General features: G+C 44.4%; 1 protein-coding gene across 1 annotated transcript; it reads left to right on the forward strand.

Moving 5' to 3' along the window:
• The first annotated feature begins 732 nt into the window (after window positions 1-732).
• STYX (serine/threonine/tyrosine interacting protein) lies at window positions 733-21382 on the forward strand. The gene is made up of 11 exons (XM_083620767.1): window positions 733-1140; window positions 6376-6408; window positions 8984-9037; window positions 11700-11797; window positions 13787-13847; window positions 16130-16166; window positions 17027-17066; window positions 17157-17207; window positions 18835-18907; window positions 19683-19767; window positions 20861-21382. The coding sequence occupies exons 1-11, from the start codon at window positions 1084-1086 to the stop codon at window positions 20929-20931; spliced, it is 660 nt and encodes a 219-aa protein (XP_083476893.1). The 5' UTR covers window positions 733-1083; the 3' UTR covers window positions 20932-21382.
• Window positions 21383-21875: the final 493 nt, after the last annotated feature.

A 21875-nucleotide genomic window follows, 5' to 3' on the forward strand; every position in this document is an offset into this window, starting at 1 on the left:
GTTTTTTTTTTAAAGCATGAGGAAAATTCAAGGAGGAAGCAGATGGTGCATTTATTACATTTCTATTAAACTCCTGCTGCTCCCCGTTTTATCCCCACAACCCCCCCCCTGCAATGCAGGTGAGGAGAAGGGGCTGCGGTGACTATTGCGCCCAAGGTTAGCCAGAGGCAGTTTCACGGCCGAAGCGGGGATTCGAACCCGCAGCTCCCAGAGCCACGCCATACTGCCTGAGGCAACACAGACGCTTTCGAAGCTCCGGGCACACTTTCGCGCATGCGCACAACCGGAGGACTAGCGGGGCGCTCAGCCTGTTGCCCGGCCACGCCTCCTCCTCTTCCTTCCCTCGGGATTCCTGCCACGCCCATCCCATCCACGGCCCGTTCCTAGGGCCACGCCCCCTCTCCCTCCCTGCGCGGCTCTCTCTGTGCCACGCCCACTCCTTCTACGTCCTGCTCCGAGCGCGCGCGCTCTCTCTCTCTCTCTCTCTCTCTCTTTCTCTTTTTGCCACGCCCATTCCTTTTATGTACACCCCTTCCTAGGGCCACGCCCACCTCCTCTTCCCCGCTCGGGTCTCTGTGCGCGCCCCGCCCACTCCTTTTACGGCACGTCTCTGGCGCCACGCCCCCTCCCCTTTTCCCGGCCGGCTCGCCTCAGCCAGCGACAGTTGGTGCCTGAGGAGGAAGAGGAGGGGGCGGCGGCGGCGGTCGCGCGCACGGGCGGAGCGCGCGGGGGCGGGGGCAAGAAGGAGGGGAGGGGAGAAGCAGCGGAGCGGCCGGCCTTCCCTCAGACCGACCGACCGAGGAGGAGGAGGGGCCGCCGACCAAGCCCAGCCAGCGGCATGGCGGCTGGGCGCGAGCCGCCGCCGCTCCCGCCGCCGCTGCTTCTCTCTCCTACCTCGCCTTCTCCGCCTTCTCGCTTCCCCGCCGCCGCCCTGGCCGCCTCCCGCGCGCCGAGGCCCGCCGCCCACGACGACGACGACGACGTCCTGCTCCTGCCCCACTGACCGCCTGAGGGGAAGGAGAGCGCCGGAGGGAGGGAGGGAGGGAGAGGCACGAGGGGGAGACCAGAGACCCCCCCCCGGCCATGGAGCTCGCCAAGCCGGTCTTCCCCGCGCTGCCGCAGCCCAAAGAGGACTCTGAGGTGAGCTGGGGGGGGCGGCGGCGAGGGTCTTCTCCCCCCTCCCCTCCCCCTGCCCGCCTTTCCCTCCCCGCTCCCGACGCCTCAGCATCTCAATGGCTGGAAACGGTCACTAGGCGGGCTGTGCGGTCTGTCCTCTGCTACTTACACACAAGACACACACGCGCACACGCGTCGTGGGAAGGGGGGCTCGCTCGCAATGACGGGTGGGGGGGGGCTTCAGGAACCGACCTTGATAATGGCCTCCTCCCACCCTTGGGTGTTTGGACCCTTGTGGGTCTTCAAGGGTTCGCCCCCCCACCCTCCTCCCGTTTTGGGGGGGGGTGAATTGGGGGAGACACCTTTCTGGGTTGGGGCGTGTCCCGTAGTAGTTCATCCCGTGTTCATACGTGTGAATGTGTGTGTATGTCCATATCTGTGTGTGTTTTATATGTTCTCTCTTTACCCTATTAGATCTGTCTGGCATAATTTTTATGCCACACCATTGTGGCAGTGCTGGTGTGTGTGTGTGTGTGTGTGTGTGTTTGGAGGGGGGAGTGGTTAACATTTTGTAGCCTGCAGCTTCTTTTGGGAAGTCCCACAACTCATCTCCTTTTTCCATTCTGCCCTGAATGGGTGTGTGTGTGACTCTTCACACTACCTGGGCGCATTTGACTCAGCATCCGTTTACTACCAAAAACGGGAGAATACAACGACACCGCTTAAAGAGTGATGTTCTCTTTCTTCCACCCTATAATGCTGGTTGTGGGTCAGGGCTTGAAGTGACCAGGACAGAGGTATTGGGGTCATGGAGGATGGTTAGATGAAAAGGTAAACCCGGTATGTGTAAAAGGAGGTGTCCATGTTAGGGATCCTTGGGAAATAAGGTTGCCCATAACAAAAAGCCCTTACGCAAATCTGTGGTTTGTGTACAGGTCTGTTTGCCTCACCTCAGAAAGGCTATTGTGGCACTCGAAAGACTGGAAAAGGGCAACCCAAATGATCAAGTGGCTGCAGCAACTCTCCTATGCGGAAAAGTTGTGACATTTAAGGCTTTTTAATTTAGAGAAAAGGTGCATAAGAGGGTCAAAAAATTACGCATGGTATAGTGAAATTGGATAGAGAAAAGTTTTTATACTCGGTGCCAAAAACAAGGATCATTCTGCAAAGCTAAATGTCCAGTATTAAGGACAGGTAAAAAGAAGTACTTCACACAGTGCATATTCAGTTGCAGAGGTCACTATAATAAGATGCAGTGATGGCCACCAATGATGGTTTGCTTTAAAACTGATTTAGACAAATCCATGGAGGGTATGATTATCAATGGCTACTTTTCATGAATCAGTACAATGCAACAGCAAAAAAACACATGCAATTCTAGCCCGCACCAACAGAAGTAGTGTCCAGATCAAGGAAAGAAATTGTACCACCCAATTCTGCCTTGGTCAGAACCCACCTGGAGTGCTGTGTCCAGTTCTGGGCACCATAGTTTAATGAGGATATTGTCAAGCTGGAATGTGTGCAGAGGAGGGCAACCAAGATGAGCAAGGGTCTGGAAACCAAGCCTTACGAGAAATGCTTGAAGGAGATGGGGATGTTTAGTCTGGAAAAGAGGAGACTGAGAGGAGATATGAGAGCCATCTTCAAATATCTGAAGGGCTGTCACGGAAGATGGAGCAGGCTTGTTTTCTGCTGCGTGGGGGTGGGGGACTCGAACCAATGGATTCAAATTACAAGGAAGGAAATACCAACTATACATTAAGAAGCACTTTCTGATGGCAAGAGCTGTTCAGCAGTGGAAAGGGCTCCCTCAGAAAGTGGTGAACTCTATATCATTTGAAGTTTTTAAATAGGGGTTGGATGGCCGTCTCTCAAGGAATGTTTGGTTGTCATTCCTGTATTGCAGGGGGTTGAACTACCCTTGGGATCCCTTACAACTCAACAATTCTATTATTCTATGATGGCTGTGCATTACTAGAGGCAGTTGCTGTGTTCATGTTGCATTCATATCCTGCTGGCAGGCCTCCCAGAGGCATCTAGTCGTCCTCTGAGAGTAGAATCCTGGACTAGATGTGCCCATAGTCCCACCCAGCAGGTTTTTGAAGGTCCATGTTATTCAGTCCTTCACCCTAGAGAATTCCAGGGTTTTGTCACTGCAGCATCCGTCTCATTCTCTCCTATTTAGCTGCTTCTACCTGACAAAGGTTTATTGAGAAACCTTACCCAGTGGTGTGTACCTTTGCTCATTCCTACTTGTGTTTGTCGGCTCATAGATTTATTAATTCTCTTTTTTCATCACCTTATATATTACACCAAAAGCAAGTTGCAGGGCAGTAAAATGCCCACCTGCGCTAAAACAGCAGACAATAAAATTAAGATATAATAAATCCTAAGTGGTGGTCTTAAACTTTATCTCATGTACAGCCCCACTTGGTGCTTCCTACTGTTTCAAACACTGCATGCGCAAACAATCATGCTGTACTTCATTTCTATTTTTAGACTCTCCCATTTCCTTTCAGAATCCAGAATGATCTTAACTGCTGTTTGTTTTACCATCCCTGTTTAGCAATAATTGTGCATTGTAAGGAATGTAAGGTTTTCCCCATTGCCCCAACTCAGTCAGCTGTGTGATGTATTAAAGTAGTGGTACTTTTAAAAAGTACAGTGGTGGGGGGGCACACAGAAAATGCTGTCCTTCATGCCCTTGCTGGCCAGCCTGCTTCATGGAGGGGCAGTTCCATGCAGGAGTTTCTCCTCAGCCGACATATCTTGTGAGGGGACAAAAGAAAAAGAGAAATTAAAACCAGTGTTCCAAATTTGCCAGGCACCAGGCGCATTTTGCGCCTGACTATTGGCCACTTGCGACCAAGTGAAGCTGCCTGGGCGTCAGGATGGTGCCTGACATCTCCACTATCCGGAGATGCATGCCTGGGGATCATGGGATCTTGACTGTTTTCACACACTAATGCCACACCCTGTAGAATTCTATCCTTGATATTTTACCTACATGATCAGAACAAATTTCAGGAACCAAGAAATCGTATTGAAAAATAGAATTTTCGAGCCCAAAAATGGCAACTTGACATTCCGTTTTGGTGACTATAACCCTGGTTTAAGGAGCTATTTGGTGCCTAGCTAATATTGAGTTTCTAAGACTGATTAAACTATAGCCCAACCTTTTAAACCCTGTTTTAAAACCAGCGCATTAAATTGTGGAAAGCTTTAAAATAGATGCAGGATTACTGATTTTATTGGCTATCCATCCTTTTTAGTTCTGCATCAGCTACAGTCCTGAATAAAGGAAGATCAGGTCCATGCTGAGCATGTTGCAGTAACCAAGTCTTGAAGTTTTAAATCATGAATAGCAGTTGGTACATCTTAGTCTGGGGGGAAAAGCCCAGCAGTCTTCTCATCTGGAGGTGCTGGAGAAAAATGTTCTCAGCCACTGTTGCTATTTGAAGGTCCAGACACAACAATATACCCTGGAGCTCATAAATAGAGGAGGTAAAATTATAACTCCTCCATTCCTTCCAATTTACAGGGCTTATAATGCATCATTACTATCATATTGTTGGGATACAGAGTCATTCATTTTGACCACATCACATCTGAACCATGGTCAGATGCTGACTTGCAGATGTGTGAGGCATATATCTGGGCAGGTTTTATGAAGTTTAGCTTTTTCAAAATGGAACCAACTCCATTTCAAAGGCATGAGATAAGCAGAACTTTATTAAAACCTAAAAATATCATTTTGGAGTGACAGATTAAAATTAGTATTTGTTCAAATTGAATAGTGCAGCTTATCCAATTGTTAGATTGCAAACCTGTTGTGATTGTCCACATTAAATTCTCTAAGACACCATAGCCTGTTTAAGTACTTAATAAATACGTAAACGAAGAGCGGTAATTGGAATTTGCATGATCTGCATTTAACTGTAATTCCCCTTTAAAATACACAATCATAGCAAATGCCAGAATTCTGTGAAAGCTCATTGGTAGGAACAGATCAGAAATAGTGATTTTGTAGCAACAGTATGAGTAATATTTAATGCATGTGCTTCTAAATCAGTTTTTAGCAAGATATGTTCATATTTTAATATGAAACCAACAGCTGACCATTTGCACTTAACTGTTGTTCATTCAACACTTTTATTCTATAAAAGCAGGTTGCCAAATATCTAGGATCAAACCAGCTTTTATTTGGCATGAAAGTATACCTTTCAAAATGCAAATAGGTAAAAACTAATGCAGAGGAGTTAAATAAGTCTAGCAGTTCATTCTGCATGTTTCCTGCTTCTCTGCCACTCCAAAAGGAGCTGTCAATGTTATGCCAGAGCCTTGCTGGAATTGTTGGCAGCTGTCTGTCTCTAGACAGTGGAAGAGTGTCCATTTGGGGGTGAAGTCAAGCTCTTGGAAGACTGCAGCTCCTGATGTGGCTGCAGAGACCTATACGGGACAGACATGTTGCAGCTGGGGCAGATGAAGGTGTCTGGTTTTGCTGTGTCTCTCTGTGCTCTGCTGCGGACTGTGGAGTTAATGTTGCCAGTCTTCATGTCATGTTTGCAGACATCTTTGTAATGCAGAGTTGGTCTGCCAACAGGCAGAGAGCTCCCTGTAGAGCACGTCCTTTAGGAGGAGAGTCAAGAATGTTGATTCCAACAGACAAAAATCAGCACTTGATAAAAATTCTTGCTGCTGCTCTTGTCATTTCTAACAACTCTTAGATATGCTTTTTGTGGTAGCTAGCACCCTTGACATTACAAAACTTCCACTCTGGGTAGTCTTTTGATTCCAAGCACACTTAAATGTTCTGTTGAATCTCAGAAGGCCTTTTTGATGATGAAGTAAAAGTCTGTTTGATGTCTGAAAAACATGTCTATTCAGGATCTGGAATTTAACTACTTACTAACTGAATAAATGTGTATTCTTTTGCTTTGCCTATATAAAAGTTGTAATTTGCAAGACTCCTTTTTGTTGACAGTCTGTGAAGTTTCTGCTAGTTTTTATGTGATTGAAGCTATAATTCATCATTCACTATTCAAACTGTAATTATGATAATGAGAAATATACACAATTTAACATGTTGAATAAGATGTAACTTAGATCATGTTATATATGTGTGTATCTTTTCCACCCAGTTCAAAGACTTAAAAACATTGCGTCTACCAGATTTTCCTTGAAAAACAGTTGGTTCTCTTAAGGGCAATACTGAAAATTATTGTTAAGTGAACACTGCATTTTTTTCTCTCTCTCTAGGACTGGACATATCCAATGAGAAGAGAGATGCAGGTATGGCTGTTTCTTTTAATCAAAGCTAGCTAATGGTTCATTAGATACTTGGTGGTGGTGCTGCTGCTGCTGTTGTTGTTGTTTAGTCGTTTAGTCGTGTCCGACTCTTCGTGACCCCATGGACCAGAGCACGCCAGGCACTTCTGTCTTCCACTGCCTCCCGCAGTTTGGTCAAACTCATGCTGGTAGCTTCGAGAACACTGTCCCACCATCTCGTCCTCTGTCATCCCCTTCTCCTTGTGCCTTCCATCTTTCCCAACATCAGGGTCTTTTCCAGGGAGTCTTCTCTTCTCCTGAGGTGGCCAAAGTCTTGGAGCCTCAGCTTCACGATCTGTCCTTCCAGTGAGCACTCAGGGCTGATTTCCTTCCGAATGGAGAGGTTTGATCTTCTTGCAGTCCACGGGACTCTCAAGAGTCTCCTCCAGCACCAGAATTCAAAAGCATCAATTCTTCGACGATCAGCCTTCTTTATGGTCCAGCTCTCACTTCCATACATCACTACTGGGAAAACCATAGCTTTTACTATACGGACCTTTGTTGGCAAGGTGATGTCTCTACTTTTTAAGATGCTGTCTAGGTTGGTCATTGCTTTCCTCCCAAGAAGCAGGCGTCTCTTAATTTCGTGGCTGCTGTCACCATCTGCAGCTGCTAGGGTTTAGCGAAACCATATGCCCTGAGACACTCAGGTGTGCTGCAGAGGTACACTGGGGACGATTGCTCTGGAAACACCCAAGAGAAGATTTGGAATGACAGGACTAACACACAGGGATAGTTGTAATTCCAAGTGCAGTTTTGGGCTACCGAGAAATTTGTTACCTTCCTTTTTTTGCCCTAGACTCACACCCAGTTTCTCTCATTCATCTAGGCATTGTTTTGCATTAATGTCCAGTTGACAGAGATCTACTCAAGGTGCCCAGATCTGTGACCTTCCCTTTCCTCGCTGTCTTTTTGGGCCTTGTGGGCAATTCCCAGCCCTAACCTTCCTTCCAAAAATGGTTGTCTCTGCTATCTTTGCTCCTGGCCAGTTGGCTGCTCTCTGCACATATCTGTCACTCATTCCCCTCTCCACATGCTCCAGGAGCCTGCAGGGGCCACTATTTCTTTGTTTGGAAGTTGCTGTTTTTCTCCTGGTCTGTGGACAGTAGGGAAAGCTGCTCATGCTGTAACACTCACTGAATTTGTTCCTAAATTTAAGAGTAACACAACAATTCTGTAGGTTGCTAAGTACTGGTCATATTCAGTGAAGGGAGAAATAAAGTGAATTTGTCTAAATTGGCAGATGCCTCGGCAAAGTAAAATTAAAATGTTAATAGGCTATTGCAACTCCCTCCTAAACTTGCAGTTTGCATAGGAAACTTCCTAAATTCTAAGTCTTTTTTCTGGATAGAGAACACTGACAGGGGAAGACCTCATGATTTCTTGTAGATGTAGGCTTTGTTCACAAGGAGTGGTTTGCATGGCATGCAAAAATTTGGCAGGAAAAGCTCTTTCTAGCATTGAGATGCAGTGAATTATGGTTTGCTTGTTGGATTTTCATGTTAAGCAGCCAGAAGCTCTCCCAGAAAAGAGAGTACACCTCTTGTATTGCAGGAACCTTGAGAAATAGTTAAGTAAAACAATCCAAATGGCTCAAGTAAGCAAGCTACATAGTGGGTATTGGAGAATCTTGGTTGTAGGTTATCTAGTTTAGAGTGACGGTAAAGTAGTATCAGATGAGGAGGAAGCTATGCAATGAAAAAGTGGGGTGGTACGTTAACCTGTGTGTAAGCTCGCACATCCTTTTTTCTTCATTTAGCATAGAGCAACTATACTGTCAGTGAGGCACATTTATCTCAGTCCTGTTACATTCAAACCTTTGAAGCCTTTGAGAAGCCTTTGAGGGTTACAGGCAAGAGAAACATTCTAGTCTAGAAGGAGCTGGTGGGGGAGGGAAGCTTGAGTTGCAGCTTCAGTGAGGCAAGACAGTTCCTGGAATCTTATTCTGGGATATTATTACCTTGGCGGCAGGCAGCTCCCTGCTGCTTAGATTTTTCTCTCCACCTCTCTGTCACCTCAAACTTGTTCATGTTTCTCTCTCCCCCTGCTCTGTTTCTCAGGCAGAATATACCAAGTCATTTATCAGCAAAGAATAAATGCCTTTCTCATAAACCGTTTATTATACTGTGCCTGAATTCTGTTAGTCAATACCAAGAAGTGTGGTTTTCTCTCTGTCATTGTCCTTTGCAAGCTTAGTGGGTGGCTGGGGATTTTCTTACCTCCTATGTTTCTGTTGTGCAAGATTCCCTCGTAGCCCCAGTGCCAGCAATACTGGAAAAAGTACCCATTTCTCAGGTAAAACCATAGAGCTCTTTCCAGATCCCATATATGCATCCAGTTAATACTAGTGTGAAGACAGGAGTCCCTGGCGTGCTCTGGTCCATGGGGTCACGAAGAGTCGGACACGACTAAACGACTAAACAACAACAATACTAGTGTAATTAAACTCTACTGCTAGTGTTGGTCTTGTGTAGCTTCTACCAGATTACTGAGGTAGATTGAATTTTCATTCCTCTCTTTCTCTCTCCTTTTTTTAAAGGAAATTTTACCTGGGTTGTTCCTGGGCCCGTATTCTTCAGCTATGAAAAGCAAGGTAGGTGTGTCTTTCTAGAGTATTTTAATGCTGGTCACTGGTGCTTTTTTCTAGGAAAAATAGGTACAGGAACTAATCTTGAACAGACCTTGTACTAGTAGTACAGGGGACTCCCAAATTAGACGGTGGTTCCAGGCCCCTGCATGCACACCCAAAATTGTATATCATGGGGAGCACACTGGAGAGTCCTAGTGGTTCAAAGAGGAGACCCACCCCGATCTCCCCAGGAGATCTGAAGACTCTTGGATTATAAATCTGATCAAGATGGAAGTTGGAGCTTTGGGGATATTTGGACTTAAAAGGATTGAGAAACAAGATTTGAGCTCCACTTTTAAATATGGAGATCTGGCTGGAAGAAAAATGGACATTACTGAGACAGAGCTTCTCTGAGTTTTGGTGTTTGATATAAAGGACTATCAAAAAAACCGGCAGAGAGGAATTGAGAGAGAACTACGAGCCTCGGACGTGAGATCTCCAGGCTGACTGCAGATAGACTGATAGACATTGGTGGGGGATCAAAACCGGGAAAAGGGGGGTGGGGATTGGGAATCCAAAGGGTGTATAATTATATTTTGATCTTTTTTATTTTATTTTGTTAGGGGTATTAAAATGGGGAATTCGTGGAAGGGTATTGGGGTCAACCTTAGAAAAAGATTCTAAGAATGGGTACTGAGGTACAAAGATGGATGTTTATAAGTTAAAATTGGTTATATAAAATGAGCTAAATATAACAATGAATTAAATATAATAAGGTTAAAAATTGGGGATAAGAACTTGTTGAACTAATAATTGGAAATGGAATACAAGAGAGGGAGGTGTGGGGAAGTCATGGAAATATGTTATTGAAAATAAGGTTGTAAACGGTGAATGGTTTTTTTTCTCTTTCTTTTTTTAAATCTTTTTTGTTCTTTCTTTTCTTCCTTTTTTTCTGGATTTTTGGAAAATTTTAATAAACATTTTTGAAAAAAAAAAAAAGAGGAGACCCACCCCAAAGCCCAAAGAGGTCCCAAAGAACCAGCAGAACTGACATGCAAGGAGGTTTCTTCCCTGCGTGTCAGCTCTGCATGTGTAGAGCGCAAACGGTTGCCCTGACCAATCTAAGCACCTTGTCCACATCATCGGTCCTTACGAACTAAAACTCATCTAACATAACAGAACTAGACGGTGCTCTGATACCTCTCAAGGTTCATCTGCTATATGTGGAGTCGCGGTCCCGGTGTGGATGCAAATGATTTTATGATCCTCAAAATGCTTTGCAAACAAGTCACAGTAAGCTGCCGTCAGTTCTGTTACCTCCTTTGGGCCAGACTGTAAAAGGCCCTGCACCACCCAGAAATGCTCTGCTGGGTTGGCTCAGTTAGGATGCAATGGAGACAGCAAAGCATACTTTCTTAGCTGCCTTCACTGCTGCTGGGTGGGCCCATTGTTCAATTGCAATTTACTGGAATTTTCCTCCACTCGTGTTTGAGCAGTGCCCCAATTTGTTTCCTTAGCCTAAGCTCTGGAGTACTCTGGGGAGCCAAATGGGCATAATGAAGAGGGAAAAGGCACTCAGGGTGATCATGTCAATGGCCCAAGCCCTTTGGGTGTTCCAGAGGCCAGCCAGGGCTTTGACAGGAGCGCCAATCATATCAGCTATCTGGAAATCCTTTGGATCCATCAGCCTCCGAGGGCGGACTATCTTAATAGGCCCCCCGCCTCTGCAGAGGAGAAAAAGTGCTGAAAGCTTAATCTCAGCAGGAAGTGATCTGGCCATGAGAAGGAACTGGTTTCAATATCCCCCACTCTTCCTGATCACCCTCTTCCTGTCCATTTTTGTGCCACTTATAATATAAAAAACTTAAGCAGTATAAGAAAAACCCTAAAGCTGCAATAGACCACTATGCCACTAATGGGTGGTTTGGGGGGGTATTGGGTTGTTGCTTTCATTTTGATTCTGTATTTTGTGGTTTTATATTCTGATTTTATTTTGTAAACTGCCCTTAGACCTGCAGGTATAGGGTGGTATATAAATTCAATAACAACCACAATAACTTGAACAACAACAAATTTTACAAAAATACAGTTACATATAAAAATGTTACATTAATGCACAATTATTGATACATATAAACCAATATAAATTCCTTTTCCTTGATTGTCATGTGTGAATTTTCCTCCATAACATTTTAATTTTCTACTGTTTGCTCTTTGGACTCTGCTTGAGGAATGACAGAGAAAGGTATTTTAAATAAACAAACTACAAAATGTACACTTTCTGACACAACGTTAATTGTCTTTGAATAGAATTACACTGTTTATCGATGAGCTGCACCTTTGTGCCAACCCAAAACGACCAGAAGCTTGTCCAGCCTATTTTGAAAGGTTCAAATGAATGTGGAAAGGAAATTCCTTCTGAGTTTTTGTCAGCTTTAAACAAAGTCACCTTTTTAAAACAAAGCCACACAGTAACTTTGCAGGCTTCTGGCTTGTTTTACACTGGCCACAAAAATGAATTTGTTGTGTGTGTTTGTTTTTAAGCTATCATGGTCTTAATGAACATTTTAAATATCTAAATATATTGTCTTAATAAAGCTATCAGCTAGTCACAATGCAATATTATTACTCTTGTTTGTATGCTAGTTTAAAGGAGCTTTCACTTTTTCAAACATTCATTTTGCAGCTACCTATACTTCAGAAACATGGAATTACCCATGTAATATGCATACGACAAAATATTGAAGCAAACTTTATTAAACCAAACTTCCAGCAGTTATTTAGGTAAGTAACCTATAAATCAATGTTGTGAAAATACGTCATGTTCAATGTGTACTTGTTGTGCTAGTGTAGTTTTCAGTCTTTACACTGCAAAGCAAGATTGCAGGTAATGCTTAAAAGTTTCGGTGGATCACAATAGTTGGCAGGTATATTGCATAGCGTGAATGTCAGAAAGACAGGTGCAAGAACTTCTTTATGACTTCCTGCGAGGAATGAGATTGCTGTAAGGACAAGGCAAAATGCTTTGGGTAGTGCCAGTGAGGGGTGTGGCTGGGGCATTCCAAGGGCCAGGTAGAGAGGTTGGGGTGCACATTCGGCCCCCACACCTGAGGTTCCTCATCCCTGACATAGTCCATCCCACAGTTGCACTGTATTCTTTTCAAAGATGGCTGAAAGTGATTCCTTGACAGAAACTGGTGTTCAAAGACAGGAAGCCTAAGGACCAAACTACAGTGGTACCTCGGGTTAAGTACTTAATTCGTTCCGGAGGTCTGTTCTTAACCTGAAACTGTTCTTAACCTGAAGCATCACTTTAGCTAATGGGGCCTCCTGCTGCCGCTGCGCCGCCGGAACACGATTTCTGTTCTCATCCTGAAGCAAAGTTCTTAACCGGAAGCACTATTTCTGGGTTAGCAGAGTCTGTAACCTGAAGCGTATGTAACCTGAGGTACCACTGTACATGTTACACCACAGCTGCATGTGGCGATAGCCCAACAAGGGTTGCTCAGCTGGCAGTACGACTTTCCTCAGTGAAATGAAGAAGGAAGCAATTTTCAGCTATTCCCTTTCCCCTCCGCAGCCCTCCATGCGCCACCAGAACTGATCTGGAGAGTCCCCCAGCCTTCTGGAGCAGGTTTAGGAGCAGGGTGCTACAGAGCATAGCTGTCAACTTACAGATTTGAAAATAAGGGACCAGCAGCCAAAATAAGGGACCTGCAGCCTCACCTGTTCCAGGCACTCCAGTCTTCCTGTCCTCCTGCAGTCTGGTCAAACTCATGCTGGTAGCTTCGAGAACACTGTCCAACCAACTTTGTAACCAGAGGTTCAACTGAATAGAATCTGAATCACATGCACCACAAGGCCTATGCAGCCTCAACTTAAGATGGCTCCCCGGCCTGGCTTTGCACTGCAAAGTTTGCAGCAGCACGTGCCACAAAATGGCGTCCAGCATTCAAAAACCCCCTCAGCTTGCATTAACTAGCCACACACAAGGCATGCAAGCTCCACCCCCCAGTCGTTCTTAGACTTCTTATTGGGTGAGCAACACAGCCAAGCAACACAGTTGGAGCCTCCCTCCTCCCTGGCCGGCAGGGAGGGAGGGAGAGGAGCTGCTTCCTTTGAAATTGAAGGGACATCATTTAAGGGACATTTAAGGGGCATCCATCAGTAAGGGACAGCAGCGGGACATGGCGCTGGAATAAGGGACTGTCCCTTCAAATAAGGGACACTTGACAGCTATGCTACAGAGGGGGCGAGAAATCATTGAGAAATTCTTGCCCCCTTTTTCCACTGACAGGAGCAAGAATGATAGTTGGATACAACCCACAGAAAGCTGTCTTAATGATAATCTAGCTCTGTATTTTCTGATTTGCCTGGCAGTGGCTCTCCCATGCTTTCAGATAGTCTTTCCCAGCCCTGCTTGCTCTGAAATGCAGATCAGTCTTTAGAGCTGTTTTCAGCAGCGAAGAGAAAGGAGGAGAGAACCTTACTCTGCTAGTAGTTTTTCTCCTGAAATTCTCCTGAAGTCTTGCCTCATAGGTTTCATGAGGGAATTTTGCAACAACAGAGAAGGGGTCATTTGGCTATCATACATTCCGTTGCAGAACAATATGTTGGACCTTTTAACTTTTATATTTATATTATATAATATATATTATATTTATATTTATAGCCGCTTCAAATGATAAAAGAAACATTTTTCAGGCTGGGTGTTAATGTTCTAGAAGATGAGCGATTCTGATTGTGTACTTAACACACTTACTTTAATTGTAGGTATTTAGTCTTGGATATTGCAGATCATCCCATTGAAAATATAATCAGATTTTTCCCGACGGTAAGTGTTTCGCATGACTTGTGAGTTAAACTCTTTCATCCTAATATCTTTCAGAAATCATGTGAGCAAATGCAGCCCAATGTGCGTGTGAAAAAGGAAGAAACAATCCATCTCTGAAGCAGTTCAGCTAAATTGATAAATAATTCTTCCTGCGATGTCCACCTAATTTAATGGTCTTGTGGATAAGCCCCTGACTGGTAGTATTGCTGGTTGCCATGGGTACAGTCCTCTGGGAAGTTCTCCTGCATAAAAGTGCTTTTGCAGGATTCCCTTTCATTTTAGCATGCCGGAGAAACTTCCCAGTGAATTGTACCCATGGTAACTGTCATATCAGATATTAAGGGGGACAGGTCACAGAATGCAATTCTCAGCTCAAAAATGGCTGTGTCTGCTTGCTATTCACTCTGTGCAAGATATCTGAGTTGCTTTCTCAGCATCTGTCTTTTTACTTTGTGCACTTTGTTCTCTCCTGCCCCTTGGATGGCCATTGTCCATGGCGGGCATCTGCTGAAAGTGCACTCCATTGACTTCTTGTGAACTGTTGGTAATGGAGGGGGCCTCTTGAAATGGCTATGTGGATGTCTAAATACTTCTGCCAGGCAGAGCTGGCTAGGGAGTTTCAAGAAGCAGCTGGGGAGAGCCATATTTCTAGGCCCCCTTGCTGCGGCTTCAAGACAAGGAGCACTAAAAACCTTAATAAAAATAATGAACTCTACGTTCTGCTGTCTCCCCCCACAACATCTTAACAACAACAACAACAACAACAATTTATTATTTATACCCCGCCCATCTGGCTGAGTCTCCCCAGCCACTCTGGGCGGCTCCCAATCAAGTATTAAAAACAATACAGCGTTAAATATTAAAAACTTCCCTGAACACGGCTGCCTTCAGATGTCTTTTAAAGATATTATAGCTACTTATTTCCTTCACATCTGAAGGGAGGGTGTTCCACAGGGTGGGCGCCACCACCGAGAAGGCCCTCTGTCTGGTTCCCTGTAACCTTACTTCTCACAATGAGGGAACCGCCAGAAGGCCCTCGGCGCTGGATCGCAGTGTCCGGGCTGAACGATGGGGGTGCCATGAGGAGGGCCAAGAGGAATTTGCTGCCAAGGAGTGTGGTGGAGTCTCCTTCTTTGGAGGTCTTTAAGCAGAGGCTTGACAACCATATGTCAGGAGTGCTCTGATGGTGTTTCCTGCTTGGCAGGGGGTTGGACTCGATGGCCCTTGTGGTCTCTTCCAACTCTATGATTCTATGAATCCGCCCCCCCACTTCCGTTCTGCCCTGTTAAATTGCCATGTCACTTAAAAAACTTTTTAATGAATCTTGGGTGTTAATTCTTGCCATAAAACTGAGCACTGAAAAAGTTGTTCATTTTACATGTTTTTATTCTGCTTATCCACTAAAAGTGCCCAGGGAGGCTAACAGCAGAAATATGGGCAGTGATAATTTTGCACATGTTCGTTTGTGCATGACTGCCAACCTGAGTGCTGTTTTTGGCCCTGGAAGCGGGCAGAACGGGGTTGGGGGCTGGGTGTGCCATGACTGGAACACAATCCCTGCACAAACGGGGAGTTGCCTGTAATACTATCCACAATAAAAATGATAAACAGTAATCAGAATTTAAAAGAAATGCAGTAGCTAAAGTCATTGTTTAGGTTTTGGGGTACATAAACATCATTGGTAGCCTGTAACCCAAGTGCTGTCAACATTTTATGAGCAGTTTAAATCTTCACACTATATTTCTGGCCTGGCAGGATATACCTTGATTGTGTACACCCATGAGTTACAAAACACATCTTTCCGCTTGGAAGTGTTCCTGTGAGAATGTTGATGTCCATAGCAAAATATAAATATAACTAGGGCTACAATCACCATGTGTGGGAATCTAGTTGCACCTTTCAGGGCCTTTGAGTTGCTGTACACTGGATTCTGAGGAAGTAGTTTTAAACCATTGCATCTGCTGCTATCAGTGTAAAACAACTTGAAAGCAGCAGGTGTTTTTAGGGTGCTTTTTAAAAGCAGGTGCATTTAAGCATTTTTGATAATGCGTAGTTTTTGTATTGGCATTCTGTTGGCGAGAATACAATATAAAGATGAATATGATCAATGGTTGCTAAATGTTTTAAGTCTTCATATTATAAATCTTTTGGGGCCCAAGTTATTTACAATTTCCTCAAGTGCATGATAGTCTGGAACACACAAATAGGCTGCATTTGTGTTAAGAACTCTTCGAGATGGCAGTAATTGGAACGGAATCTGTGTCTGTTATGTTTTTCTTTAGACTAAGGCATTTATTGATGGGAGTTTACAAACCGGAGGTACGTATGCTCACTTTGCTTGCCCACCTAATTTACCAGATGCTTGATGCAAATGTGTTGCATTTTAGCTACATGTAAATGCAGATGAAGGGACGTGGGTGGCCCTGTGGGTTAAACCACAGAGCCTAGGACTTGCTGATCAGAAGGTCGGCGGTTCGAATCCCCGCGACAGGGTAAGTTCCCGTTGTTCGGTCCCTGCTCCTGCCAACCTAGCAGTTTGAAAGCACATCAAAGTTGATAAATAGGTACCGCTCTGGTGGGAAGATAAACAGCGTTTCCGTCCACTGCTCTGGTTCGCCAGAAGCGGCTTAGTCCTGCTGGCCACATGACCCGGAAGCTGTACGCCGGCTCCCTCGGCCAGTAGAGCGAGATGAGCGCCGCAACCCCAGAGTCAGCCACGAGTGGACCTAATGGTCAGGGGTCCCTTTACCTTTACCTAAATACAGATGGGGTGGATGTACTTGGTAATGGACTGGGATACAGTCCCTCTTGTGAATGCTGTAAGATGTGTAGTGATAGTTGGTGCCATCTAGTTAAGCCTTACTGGCCAGGTTCCTTGGACACTCATTGGGGTACATACCACATAGCAGGTAATGCAGAAGGAAATAAAGTTCCTGAGGCTTGAACTCTGCTTCTTGCTTATATGTGTTTTAAGATGTTTATGCTGATTTTGCTACTGACTGTGTTTGGCTATGCTAATGATTTAAATTAATTTTAATATAAGAAGAGCCCACTGGACGTTACGTGTTTGGATCTTGTTGAGGACTGAATGGTGGGATATAAACTATGTGGTACAAATAATACAAAATGCCTGTAAAAGCTCCGGCTGCTTTGTGTAAAGCAATTCTTTTCATTCTCAGGAAAAGTTCTTGTCCATGGGAACGCGGGGATTTCTAGAAGGTAACAAGGCTCGCTTATTTTTTAAAAATATCCCAAGGCATGGCTGACATATCTTAACTTGTTTTTGTTGCTTTGTTTTCTGTTTTTCAGTGCTGCCTTAGTTATTGCATATATTATGGAAACATTTGGAGTGAAGTACAGGTACAGAAGTGATTTTAAACTGCTTTCCGTCTCTTGGAGAGAATATTGGTCTTCAGCCGCTGAGTCATGACATGGCCAAAATGGGAATCTTGAGTGATTTTACTGTAGAATTGTAAGGGACCACGAGGGCCATCTAGTTGTAGTTTGTTGTTAATGCAGCTCTCCATGTCTAGTGACTAGCTGAGTGAGACCCTGCTTTACAACAAGAAGGGATTAAAAACAGTTGTACAACTTGATCACCTAAGTGTTTCAATATTGTGCAAATTTTTCAAAAGAAAAACTGCCCTAAAATATTGCAGACTGAAGTTGGCAATATAGTGGTACCTCTGGTTACATACTTAATTCATTCCGGAGGTCTGTTCTTAACTTGAAGCACCACTTTAGCTAATGGGGCCTCCTGCTGCTGCCGCACAATTTCTATTCTCATCCTGAAGCAAAGTTCTTAACCCGAGGTACTATTTCTGGGTTAGCGGAGTCTGTAACCTGAAGCATCTGTAACCCGAGGTACCACTGTACAGGCCTATGTGCCTGCTGTGTTCTTTCAGTGCCAGGCCAAGTTGCCCCTTCTCTCTCCCCTTTCTCAGCCTTTGTGATGGTGGTGGTTGTAACACTTGCTACTGGTGCTGTGATCTCTCCCAGCAAAAAGACCAAGATCTTTTAGTGAAAGGTGTGCATGTTCCCTCTGCACAGAACTTTCCTCCAGTACTGATTGCCTCCAGTATGCTCCTGCCTTGTTACTCCTCCATCGCCACCTCAGCTGACATAGAGCGCAGTCCTTGCAGTACATCTGACTTTGGAATGACAGGCAGAGAGAAAACAGGTCTTGGATATGCTGCAGGGCAAGGGAATTCTGGGATTGAAACATCTGTAGAGAATTCTGATCCCAGTGAAGAGGGAGCCCCAGTGATGGCCATATTACAGAGGATGGAGATGCAGTGAGAATTTCTTAGGGGTAATGGACTCTTGGGGATAAAGATTGGCTATGTGGGTCATCTGTTTCATGTTTTAATAGAGAACTTGAAGCCTGAGATAGATGAGGGTTTTGTGTGATGGGTCCCAAGCAAGTGAGCTTATGCACAATAACTCTGTCTTGGTCCAATGAATGGAACATTTAGCCCAGGGTCCCTGGATTTAAGTCCTACTTCTGCCTGGGGATCATTGTATTCTCAGCTTCAATTCCCCATCTGTGAAATAGGAGTGGCACTCAACATGGGACTGTTGTGAGGATGAAGATGATGAGTGGGGTGAGGTTTGAGTTTCATTTGGCCTCTTCACTTCGGCAGGCCTCGCACAACAGATGTTCCCATTGAGTTGGCCCTCTGTTCAGTGTTTAATGCTTATAACATAAATTTCACATGTAACAGCAGGGTCAGTTCTCGGCATCTTCTATAAGGAAAATCTGTTTAAGTAACTAACTGGACCCAGTTGTTGTTGGCTGTAAGCCTTTATGGAGTTACGCAGGTCTGGGCATGACTAATTCCTGAATGGGAGCCCTTGTATGTCATTCTAAACTTTTTGAAGGCAGAATACAGGCATAGCTAAACTGAAAGTAAATACCAAAAGAATGAGTCAGAAACCAAATGCAAACTGGTATTAAAGATGAAAATGGAGAATCTCTTTCTTGTAGGGATGCATTTACATACGTGCAAGAAAGAAGGTTTTGTATTAATCCCAATGCTGGATTTGTTCATCAACTTCAGGTAAGTTGTTTTCCTACCTGTTGATGATGTAGAAATATGATATTCGTACTGATGGTCTGGCCCGGCCTCCCCAAGTATCTGATATGCATTGGCTTAAATGAAAAACTTCATTATATCTTGCCTGGCTGTTTGGGGTGTTAATTGGTACATTACCGGTATTTGGCCTTTTCTATCATTTTGTTTGCTTTGATGCTGTACTGAGGATGTGAGCAATTCTAACAAATGTAGAATATGTAAAACAGAAGCATAAGATACCTAAAATTAATGATATTTAATGAACAACTTATCAGTTTTATGTTGATAACCACGTGGCCAGTGTAGAGCAGTAGGTCTCAACAGCAGGGGTGTCTGTGCCTTACATGGCTGAGCTTGAGGCTGGTGGCATAAAATCTCTTTGAGCCACAGTGTCCAAAATTCTCTCAGATTCCCCATTTCTGCTCTGCTCTGGTAGACCAGAACGGGTAGACCAGGTGTAGTCCTGGTCCATGCTGACTCTTGACTAGCTCACTGGTGCCTGCCCTGAACAGTGGCTGTGGCTTTCTGGAATTGCTCAGGTCAGCCAAACAGAAGCAACTACTTTTATCCAGAACCACTTTTTCTCTTTCCTCACCTCAGTTTCCTGCAATATTCCAGCCTTCATGGTTGTAAACAAATATGTTCCTTTAGCTGCCCTCCCGTTCTTTTTATCCCAGGATCCCAATGTCAGGTGAATTCTTGCCCATTTGTGCCAATCCAGTCATTCTGCTGCTGCTTCATTTTTTATTTTATTTTTTAGGAATATGAAGCCATCTATCTAGCAAAGTTAACTATCCAGATGATGTCTCCTCGGCAGCTGGAGCAATCACTGTCTGTCAGTACGGGTGAGCATATATTTCTGTGTAGCAGGGGCGGGGAAACATCTTCAGCCCAAGGGGCACATTTCCAGAGCAGTCACTGCCAAGCCTGCCTTCTCAAAGATTTGCATTGTAATCCCCTCGTAAAACAAAGGGGGAAACCTTCCTTTTCAGCAGGGAATACCAAGCAGACTCCTTCCTGAGTCAGATTTGCATGCAATCCCTTGCTAACTGCTACCTCTACCCAGAATAAAATAGGTAGTACTGGCAGTATGGACATCGTCTACCCTTCTTCCTGTACATGCATTTCTCCCCTTCACTTGCCCCCAATACAAACCCCTCCCTAATTAGGAAGGTGTATGCATCAAAACGCCCTGCTAAAATGAGGGGGGGGGGACACACACATTGTTTTAGCAGCAACTTTTAAGGTCAAATTACCAACTTCTTGATGTCCTGTGATTGACAAGCATGCAGCTGCGCCCACCTGTCAAATGTGCCCCCCTAGTCCATTTATGATGAGGTTCTGGCCTGTGGAATCGAAAAGGTTCCCCACACCTACATCCAGAGTATGAAAACTACCACGAGAAGCTACTCAAAGCTGATGGATTACTGATAGAAACCAACTTGGTTCATATTTGATTAAATCTACAGTGGTACCTCGGGTTAAGTATTTAATTCGTTCCGGAGGTCCGTTCTTAACCTGAAACTGTTCTTAACCTGAATCACCACTTTAGCGAATGGGGCCTCCTGCTGCTGCCGCACCGCCGGAGCACGATTTCTGTTCTCATCCTGAAGCAAAGTTCTTAACCTGAAGCAGTATTTCTGGGTTAGTGGAGTCTGTAACCTGAAGCGTATGTAACCCGAGGTTCCACTGTATTTGAACTTCTTGTTATCTTGAAATATTTCAGAAGTAGGAAGAAAAGCACAGGGAGACTGGCTGTTAACTCTTTTTGGATGCTTAAAATGGGCAAAACAAGGATAGGAAAATTGGCTTCTAATTGGCATTGTGCAGCAAAATGAAAATGTTTTGTGGAACAGGTCTGGTTCCACTCAAACCATTTTGGAAAGCTTGTTTCTGTCCTCTTAGCCACCTTCTCCACCTTCTCCACCTGTTTTGCAGGAAGTCTGAAACGAACCCATGAAGAGGATGAGGAAATCAGCAATATGCAAGCCGCAGCTCAGAACGGTTGACACCAAGGGCAGCACTCTGGACTTGCTGGCTGGAAATTTCTATTCATGGCAGCTGCTAACGTCAGCAAGATGAACAACCAGATCTATTTTTTATATATATAAAATGGGAGATGAGTCCAACTTCCTTATGCAAACCTGCCCCTCCAGTAGCACACCAGGCAACACGGTTAAGGGTATTGGATTCCTTGACTGACTAGATGGCACTGATTGTTTTGCTCCTTTTTTTACACTTTATAGTTTTACCCTAAACCAAGACTTTGGACTTGCAAAGAGGTATTATTGCAATAATGCACTTTTCATACTTGAAATTTCTTTATTTGTATTGATAAAGTTATTACTTAAACAAAACGTGGGGGGAATGATTTGTTTATAAAGTTATTTGTGTAATTTATAACAAGAGTCTTTAGTAAAAAAAGGAAAAGAATGAAAAGAAACAACTTCCTAAAATTCACTGTGGGTCGTATTTGTTTCATTTCCCAAGGCTTGAGGCAGAAGGAAACAAGTTTTAGTAGCTATTGGAGATCACTGTTTTGGCCATCAAGAAGTCGTAAGAGCAAACTCAAGGTCTCTTCCAGATTAAATGGCTGCTCTTTTCTTGATCCTTTCTGGCTTTCCCCTGAAAGGCCTCCAAGAAGATAAATTTCCCCCAGCTTTATGAAAATCCGCAAGAATTGACTCCTAACAGGCAAATGCGGGTGTACAGCCTTACTGCGGAACTTAGCCTTCTAGCCATATTGCCAGTATTTTTGGTTTTCTGTTCTTCAAACCTATACAGACGATTCGTAATTTACGTGAGGCTTAAGGACGTACAGCCAAAATTATGTACAGCCAAAACAACCCTAAAACCGCCCCTGCAAGACCACCCCTACAGTTCTGGAGCTGGTGCACCAGGCAGGCCTTGCTCCCTATGAAAGGCAGAGCGCGTTTAAGCTTTCCGCCTTGCT

The sequence above is a fragment of the Podarcis filfolensis genome (genome assembly GCF_964270895.1).
Source record: "Podarcis filfolensis genome assembly, chromosome: 1".
Lineage (NCBI taxonomy): Eukaryota > Metazoa > Chordata > Lepidosauria > Squamata > Lacertidae > Podarcis > Podarcis filfolensis.